At 34.4% G+C, this 8,658-nt stretch overlaps 1 protein-coding gene across 1 annotated transcript; it reads left to right on the top strand.

Annotated features, from left to right (window-relative positions):
- The first annotated feature begins 276 nt into the window (after nt 1-276).
- LOC139885668 (histone H2A.1-like) lies at nt 277-1,034 on the top strand. Its single transcript, XM_071869414.1, has 2 exons — nt 277-538; nt 654-1,034. The coding sequence occupies exons 1-2, from the start codon at nt 332-334 to the stop codon at nt 909-911; spliced, it is 465 nt and encodes a 154-aa protein (XP_071725515.1). The 5' UTR covers nt 277-331; the 3' UTR covers nt 912-1,034.
- Nucleotides 1,035-8,658: the final 7,624 nt, after the last annotated feature.

The following is an 8,658-nucleotide window of genomic DNA, read 5'->3' as shown; positions in this document are numbered from 1 at the left end:
ATTGTATAAATGCTGTTAAGCTATCTCAACACCGGATTGCCAGCAGGTCATATCTCTACCGTCTAACCAAAACTCTCCACTTTTACATCAACGGATAGCCAGATCCCGTATAGTTGCAGATCTCCAACATGGCACCCATTTCCACCGTCAGATTATTCCCACCGTCTCCTAACGGATCGCACCCAAAATCAAACCAAAACTACCCGCGCGCACATATATATACCTCATCCTCACTTTCGTTTTCATCACAGATTCAAATTAACATTCACAATTCACAATCTATTTCAAAACACCTTCGATATCTCTTTACGAGAATTCAAATTTCGATCAAATGGAGTCAGGCAAGGCAACCAAGGGCGCCGGAGGAAGGAAAGGTGCCGGTGAACGTAAGAAGGCAGTTACGAAATCCGTTAAGGCTGGACTTCAGTTTCCCGTTGGTAGAATCGCTAGGTTTTTGAAGAAAGGACGTTATGCTCAACGAACTGGTTCTGGTGCTCCGATTTACCTTGCTGCCGTACTTGAATACCTAGCTGCTGAGGTATAATTTCCAGATCTACCGTAATTTAATTTAATTTAATTTCATCCTCTTTTTTAATGATTCGTTGAAATTAGCAGCAGTTTTGTATTATTGTAATTGTGAATTTCGAATGCAGGTATTGGAATTGGCTGGAAATGCAGCAAGAGATAACAAGAAGACAAGAATAAACCCTAGACATGTGCAATTGGCTGTGAGAAATGATGATGAATTGGGGAAATTGCTTGCCGGTGTTACGATTGCGTCTGGTGGTGTGTTGCCTAATATCAACCCTGTGCTTTTGCCAAAGAAATCTGCTGTCACTGAGGAGAAGGCTACCAAGACTCCTAAATCTCCAAAGGCTACCAAGACTCCTAAATCTCCAAAGAAGGCTTAATTGTTAATGCTTTATATTTGTGATAGCTAGGTTTGTTCATTAGAATGGTTTGGCAGTTAGTAAAAAATGTAATAGAACAACTTGATATGTTGTTTAATTTCTAATTTCTATATAAACGAATCTATTTTTAGCACTTTTTTCTCCTTTTCTTTTCCTTTTACTGTTTATGAATCATATTAATAGCAAACATAAGTAGACAATTTTGTTTGTCGTTTTACAATCGTATTAGATTAGAATCAAAACTTCCTGGATCAGGTATCAACTAGTTCCTAGTAAACATTGCTGTGACTGTGTTTGTTTATGAATCATATTACTAGAAAATATAAGTAAACATTTTTTGTCACTGTGTGTGTTTGTGTAAATGAGATGTCATTGTGTAAGTGTAATTCGAATTGGGACTGATGTTAATTGCCCTGATCTAATTGTCAGCGTTCTGTAAACTGAGTGATTTGAGTCGTCTTGTGTGTTGTTTTTTGTTACATTCTTACTGGGTGGAATACTTTATTTGTGCTCGGAAATTAGATGTTGGCATTGGAGGTTTCTGCATGACATAATGTGTAAAAAGGTTGTAGAAGTCATACATTATAGCGAGGGAAAAGTAGTTGGGGATCCTTTGTAAAGTGAATTAGGCTACCCGGGTGTTAAGACTCTTAAAGGTTTGATCTTATTATTGCTGAAATACATTAACAAAGTATGATCATGATTTAACTAAAACCATAATTTGGAAGAAATATTATTCCAAAACCTTCCCCAACATTCATGTCCTTGAACTTTAACTAAAACCCTAAACATGATTTAAAAATGGATCACCAGATATCATAAATCTCGACAGCATTCGCAGATGATTCCATGAGCAGTGATGATTCAGGAAATGGATAAGTTTGATCATCTGTTTTTTCAAGAAAGTCTGTTAGTCTGTTTCTATGCTTAAATCGACTGTCATCCATATTTAGCATCCAGATCCACCATAAATCTGCATACAAAAGTATTGGTTATCAAGTGGAAATCAACCGATATAATATTTTCTTCATCAATATCTTCATTTTGGATGTAAAGGTTTTTATTAATTATTAATCAGGAATTAGCTAGAAAAATAGAATGCATTATACAATAGGTTTGTTCATTTTGATGACAAGAAACAAACTAACCAAAACTGCAAATCAAATTGATATATAATATTATGATGCTAACTGTGACGTATATATAAATTCATGGGGCTAGCATTCAAATTAACGGATTGGAAACATACATATGAAAGAACAAATACTGGCCGGAGTAGTCAATTCACATCAATGGCACCCACACCATATTATCCATCAACGATTGTCTTCAATTGATCATATATGCATTGTATTCTGTGCTTCTCTTCAACGTTCAGGTTGAATCCGCCATCAGATTGTATTGCACAAACATTAATACACGATAGTCGAATAATGATGATCGTAGAATATTGATTGATCAGGATGATGTCCTTCCAACAGGTAACAAGAAAATAAATGAGTTGTGATTCAGATGAAACGCCTACCAATAATTTAAGTATGTTTTGCAGTATGCCGCCAATCTCTTTCTTGTGGCACAATAACATTTTCCTCAGTCTAGCATCCTCAAGGATTAGCACGAGCACACGTACAACCGCGATTATTTTGCTTGAGTGGTCACTCATAATAAAGCGGCCGCCATTTTTAACATCAAAAGTTTGGTGAATCATTTCCAGAGATGAAAGATCTCATCGCGTTCAAGACATGGCCTAAAATCTTTTCACTCCTACCGAACAAGATAAAATAAGGTAAAATATAGTAACAAATTATGTTAATATGAACAGTGCTACTCGAACCACAATCATCATATCGAATACTCTGCATTCAACAGAAAAAAAACTGTAAGATTAATGTGATTAAGTATAATATTACGAACAGAAATGACTTGAAACTAATATGAACAGCCAGCCATTGGCTGTTTATTTTGTTGTAGGTTTGAGTAGCACTTACAGTAACAACATCAATTAAGTATCCAGGAAGGGCGTTGATTAGTTTGAAAAATACTTTGTTCCGAGAGTTTTGTGTGCTTGGAATCAAATCTGATCATCATTCTAAACAATGCACGTGTCCTCCAGGGGTAGTTTGTTTGACTGAAAGTGACAAATAACAAACTTTAGAACCATGAGATCCTGGGCAATCAAAACCTCCATGAATAATGCAACTATATATACTTCTTTTTAGGGGAAACTTTAAGAGTATACGAATGGAAACTAGCAAACTTACAATGTGATCAATAACTGCTTCCTCTACCATCTTAAGAAAACAAGATGAACATCCCCAATTCTTGTCATGTAAGAGCAGACAGTACTAGAGACAGACGTAAACATTCCAAAGTTTGACTTCCCACTTTTCTCTTCGTTAACTGACATGCTGTCGGATGAAACAAATTTTAAAAGAAACCGCAGCGTTAGCGGTGATAATAATGATACACCACCGTCTCAATTTAAAACTGGATCCAATTTCATTTACTACGAGAGTGATCATATTGACCCACTTGACACCTACTTGGGTTCATCCAACATCCATACTAATTAACTTCAAAATCAATTCGAGAGTTACATATACGACACAAACTAACATGTTTCGGGCATTTACCAAGTTGTAAAAACAAAAGCGGGATTAAGAGCTTGTGTCTTCCACTTACTATTTTGTGCACACGTTACTTTTTCACCAACTGATCTAGTTATTGAGTCGACACCAAGCGTCGATTTAGTGGCGACTTGATTGACTCTTTGAGCCTAAATTAAATTTCAGGAAGAATTTAATACCCATATAAATTTGATTTTACCATTTTCATGACGTCTCAATTTTATTTTATTTTTAAAGAAAAGTTTTCCTACTTATTGGCCGAAGGTTCACTCGGAATCAATCTCTCTATCCGTTGAATAGAGAGAGGGATGACTTTCTCTACTTTTGAGAGTGTTTTCACTCTAGGTGGAGAAATGATTTGTCTTTATTCTCGGATAGAGGAAGAATTGTCTACATCACCTCCCCATACACGACTTATGTGGTATTCACTTTAATAATTCAAAAATCTATTATAAATAGAATTCAATAGGTTTCATTATTTCATAGAAATTTGAAAATAGTTTTCTCTAAACTCTCTCAATCGATTTACATATATATATTTACTCCGTATTATCTCAAGATATTATTAGTATACATAAAATATTACGACGGAGTGCTGTCCGAGTGATTTCGAAGTTGTTTTTTTGAGTGGGATAGGATTAAGGAAATTATGGGTTATAGGTATGGAGGTGATTGAGTATGGTTCATGGGTATGCTCGTGAGGTCAATATAGTGTTTATCATCTCCGTTGCGTTTACGTACCTTTCCTGCAAAATTGAATCTCAATATTGATATGTGAGTACTCATAATTTAATTTTTACATACTAATAGTGTATCCCTGACTAGTGCTCGAGTATATAGGATTATGCATGCTTGTACTTTTGATATTGCCATTAGATAGGTTATGTTGATTCCTGAATTAGTTACATATACGATTGAGATAAGGTATAAGATATGCATGTCGTTGGAAAGCTAGCGAAAAATAGTTGAATTTTGGTTTAAGAATCACTTGAATCCAAGTAACGGTTAGAAAGTTATGAAATAAACAAATTGCATAATTAATTTCGTAATTAAAATTGCTGATGATAATTAGTGAACTAATTTTTTGGGTTATAAAAAGTGGTTATTGATTCTACTCGTTGAGTAGATGAATTTTCATATAAAGCACGTCTCGTTTCGTTGAACGGTTGTCAAGTTATGGACAAAAGAAGTTTTGCAAATTTTGATGAAATGTCGAAACGGGAACTGAAATTCTCGCTGATCTGCGTTGTTTCATATATAAAAAAAAATACCACTGAATTCTTTGCTGTAAGGTCTAACAAAAGACTCTGGTCGTTTGTCAATTCGAGTCTCGATGATTTTTCTAAAAATCATCAAAGTTGACGGTTTGGTCACATTTTAAAATTCTAAAAAGAGCTGAAACTTTTTTATTTAAAAATGTCAGTTTTGTATCAGTTGTCATGGTCGGCCCGATATGTGTTTACTCTTGTCAAAAATCATGTTATATCTTTGTGGTAACGAGAATTTGCAGGCTTTGACCGTTTGTCAATACGAATTTTGAGGAATTTTCTAAAAATATCCAAAGTAGGCTACTCGGTCACTTTTGTAAATTTATTAAAGCTGAAAAATTAACTTTGAAACGCCGAAAACGCATTGGCAACTACGAGTTGTCTAGGTTTAGTTTACTTCTGTAATATTTATGCTTAATCTTTTTGGTAATGTGTAACTTTTATCTTTGGCCGTTTATCAATCGGAGTTCCGATGATTTTTCTAAAAATAGCTGAAGTGGCCCGTTTAGTCATGTTTGACCGAAAATCATTTTTGTATAAGTTATTATATATTTGCATGCGACCTCATTTTTACTTTGACCTTTGACTTTAACCTTTGACTTTTGACTTTGAACTTTGACTTTTCCTGTTAACTTTTCAGTTAACTTTTTGTGTTGATTTTCTCTAAAAAAAAAAAAAAAAAAAAAACGTAAAATACTATTTTATGATTATGAAACCATTTGTGTTACGTTGTTTCACACGTCACCTTTTAATAGAATCTTAATTGAGCATGAGTAATATAACATGTTACTATACTGTAGGGTCAGACTCGAGCTATAGGATAGGATTACACTATGACCTGACCTAAATTGCTATACAAATATTGACCAACATATAAATATATATAATTAATATAGGTTCGTGAATCCGAGGCCAACCTTGCACTTGTTCAATGACGTTATATGTATTTTTACTACGAAATACAGTATGGTGAGTTTCATTTGCCTTTTTACCCTTTATATTTTTGGGACTGAGAATACATGCGCTTTTATAAATGTTTGACGAAATAGACACAAGTAATTGAAACTACATTCTATGGTTGAATTATCGAAATCGAATATGCCCTTTTTTATTAAAGTCTGGTAATCTAAGAATTAGGGAACAGACACCCTAATTGACGCGAATCCTAAAGATAGATCTATTGGGCCTAACAAACCCCATCCAAAGTACCGGATGCTTTAGTACTTCGAAATTTATATCATGTCCGAAGGAGGATCCCGGAATGATAGGGGATATTCTTATATGCAAATTGTTAATGTCGGTTACCATGTGTTCACCATATGAATGATTATTTTTGTCTCTATGCATGGGACGTATATTTATGAGAACTGGAAATGAAATTCTTGTGGTCTATTAAAATGATGGAAATAAATGATTATGATAAACTAATGAACTCACCAACCTTTTGGTTGACACCTTTTGGTTGACACTTTAAAGCAATGTTTGTAAAATGTATCATATAGAGGTCAAATACCTCGCAATGTAATCAACTATTGTGAATCGTTTATAATGTATATGAACGGGTCCTTTCAGTTGGTATCCGAGCGGTGGTCTTAGCGAACCAGGTCTGCATTAGTGTGTCTAACAGATAAGTCGATAGGATGCATTAGTGAGTCTGGACTTCGACCGTGTCTGCACGTCAATAGTTTTGCTTATCATTTTGTGTCAAAAATTAGCTATTTATCATGCTCAGGAAATTACCTGCTTATCATTTTTAGTCTAAGACACGTCTTGCTGCATTGATTGCATTAATAGTGTATAGACAAAAATTCATATCTTAGCGTATCTGCTAAATCATATCTTATCGTATCTATTACTGTAAACATTGCCTGATATATCCCGTAAATTCCTCCGTAATTTACGAAATCTTTTGTTCTATATATATGGATATTCTATGTAATTAGAATACCATCCAATAACCGAAAATCATTTCATATCGAAAAAAAAAAAATCCTTATTCAATCGTACGAAATGGAATTCATCGTTAATTCAAGTTCCTCAGATTTCGAAATGGAATCCCACTCCAGCTCCGAAAGCAGTGTGACCAGAATAGATCAACCAATCAGTCATCACCTATTCTGGATGAATTGGGGATGGGTTCGTAGCCTCCTCAATCATTGGAGACAAGAAGAAGGTGATCCCTTCCATCCACCACATTTCCCTCTTGATGAAGAACCTGAAGCACTTACCGGCGAACCTGTTCGAAACACCATTTTCTCGCTCATTTTCAGAGTATCTCATCACGATTATATATTACATCAAATTTTAGATTTTATTTATCCGCTCGTCCGAACCGACAATCGCCCCGGTGTAATAGAAGAAGTCAACGAGCTTCGCGCTCGGGTAGTGGCTTTGGAGAATATGGTGCAGAGATTACAAACACCAGCAGTAGCATCAGCAGCATAACCAGTAACACCATAAACAACGCCAATAGTACCATTACCACCCCAACCACAATCACGTCATAAACCTCAACTTTACACTCTGTCCCACGAGCACCAATGTCATACGCCCTGTAGATACCAAGGAATACCAACAACAATAACCGACGAAGTATTAATTCATAACTTCATTGGAGAAATATTTCGCGCAGATTATGTAATCTCTAAAGTCTTAGAGATTATCTAATCTAGCCCTAACCATAAATCAGTTAAGCGAACCAAAATGATAGAAGGAAGAGTAGAAACCCTGACAAAAATGGTGTGTGATTAACAAGCTAAACTTGTTTTACCAACAGCATCAACAGTACCGTCAGCGTCACCAGCGTCATCAGTACAGTCAACATCAGAATCAACAACACCTATAACATCACAAACTCCGTCAGCTCAAGAATCACTATGGACATCATTACGAATCAATAACCCGTATATTGTATCAACGAGTTATGAAGAATTAACTCATTCCCTTTGAAGAAATTATATGTATATTTTATATATTTTGAAATAAAAATAAATCTTTCCGTGCTAAGCTATTGTGTGTGAATCTTAACTTCTCGGTTAATTCATATTACAAATATGCAATAATGTACGTCCTTCGGCCGCAACTTAACCAGCGTTAACTACAATCTCTGTCGCAATTCAACAAATTCCAATTCATAATAAATCAAGTATATATTTGATTTTACACTTTCATCATCGAAATACCCGAAACTTTTCAGATAACATCATTCGTACTTTGCGAAATTCACAAGAATTCCACGAACCGAACATCATACATCAACAAATAACGAAGTATTGATTCATAATTTCAAAGTCATTAAAGAAATACTGTGTAAAAGTTATATACTTTTTAAAGCCTTTAGGGATTATTCAATTCTAGTTTCAACCGTAAATCAAATGAGTTTAATTTAACATTAACTCATTAAATCTATGTTACATCTGAAGAAAATATACATATATATATTTTCATAAAGACTGTAATAAAATTCTTTTGTACAAAATATTAATTGTGAAATTTTTTTTAACGGGTAGGTAATACCCGAGAGATATATAAATTCACAATTAATATATTACATTCTTCGAATCTGATTCAGCAAATCATCCATTATACTCTCTACTTTCACAACAATATACATTCTTTTATAGAAATCAAAACAACCATACTCATTCAAAATTTAATTACATATTCTGATTTTGAAATCTCAAAATTCAACTTGAGATATGACCAAAATCATCACTCTTAGATCCTTACATCTTTCACAAGCTATATTTTGACTTCAAAACTGTGTTAGAACATCAAATGTATGTTAACGATTACAATCTGTGTTCAAACCCTTCGAAAATTTCTGAAGACACTTCGAATGATGAGCAATCG

The sequence above is a fragment of the Rutidosis leptorrhynchoides genome, chromosome 1 (assembly GCF_046630445.1).
Source record: "Rutidosis leptorrhynchoides isolate AG116_Rl617_1_P2 chromosome 1, CSIRO_AGI_Rlap_v1, whole genome shotgun sequence".
NCBI classification, from domain to species: Eukaryota; Viridiplantae; Streptophyta; class Magnoliopsida; order Asterales; family Asteraceae; genus Rutidosis; species Rutidosis leptorrhynchoides.
Note: the sequence above shows the minus strand (reverse complement) of the source record. Positions and strands in the feature narration are given on the sequence as shown.

Bases quoted from the DNA above. Each gene is read 5' to 3' on its own strand.
- LOC139885668 (XM_071869414.1), top strand. From the start codon at position 332: ATGGAGTCAGGCAAGGCAACCAAGGGCGCCGGAGGAAGGAAAGGTGCC. The intron at 539-653 runs GTATAATTTCCA...TTTCGAATGCAG, and splicing joins TTGAATACCTAGCTGCTGAG to GTATTGGAATTGGCTGGAAA.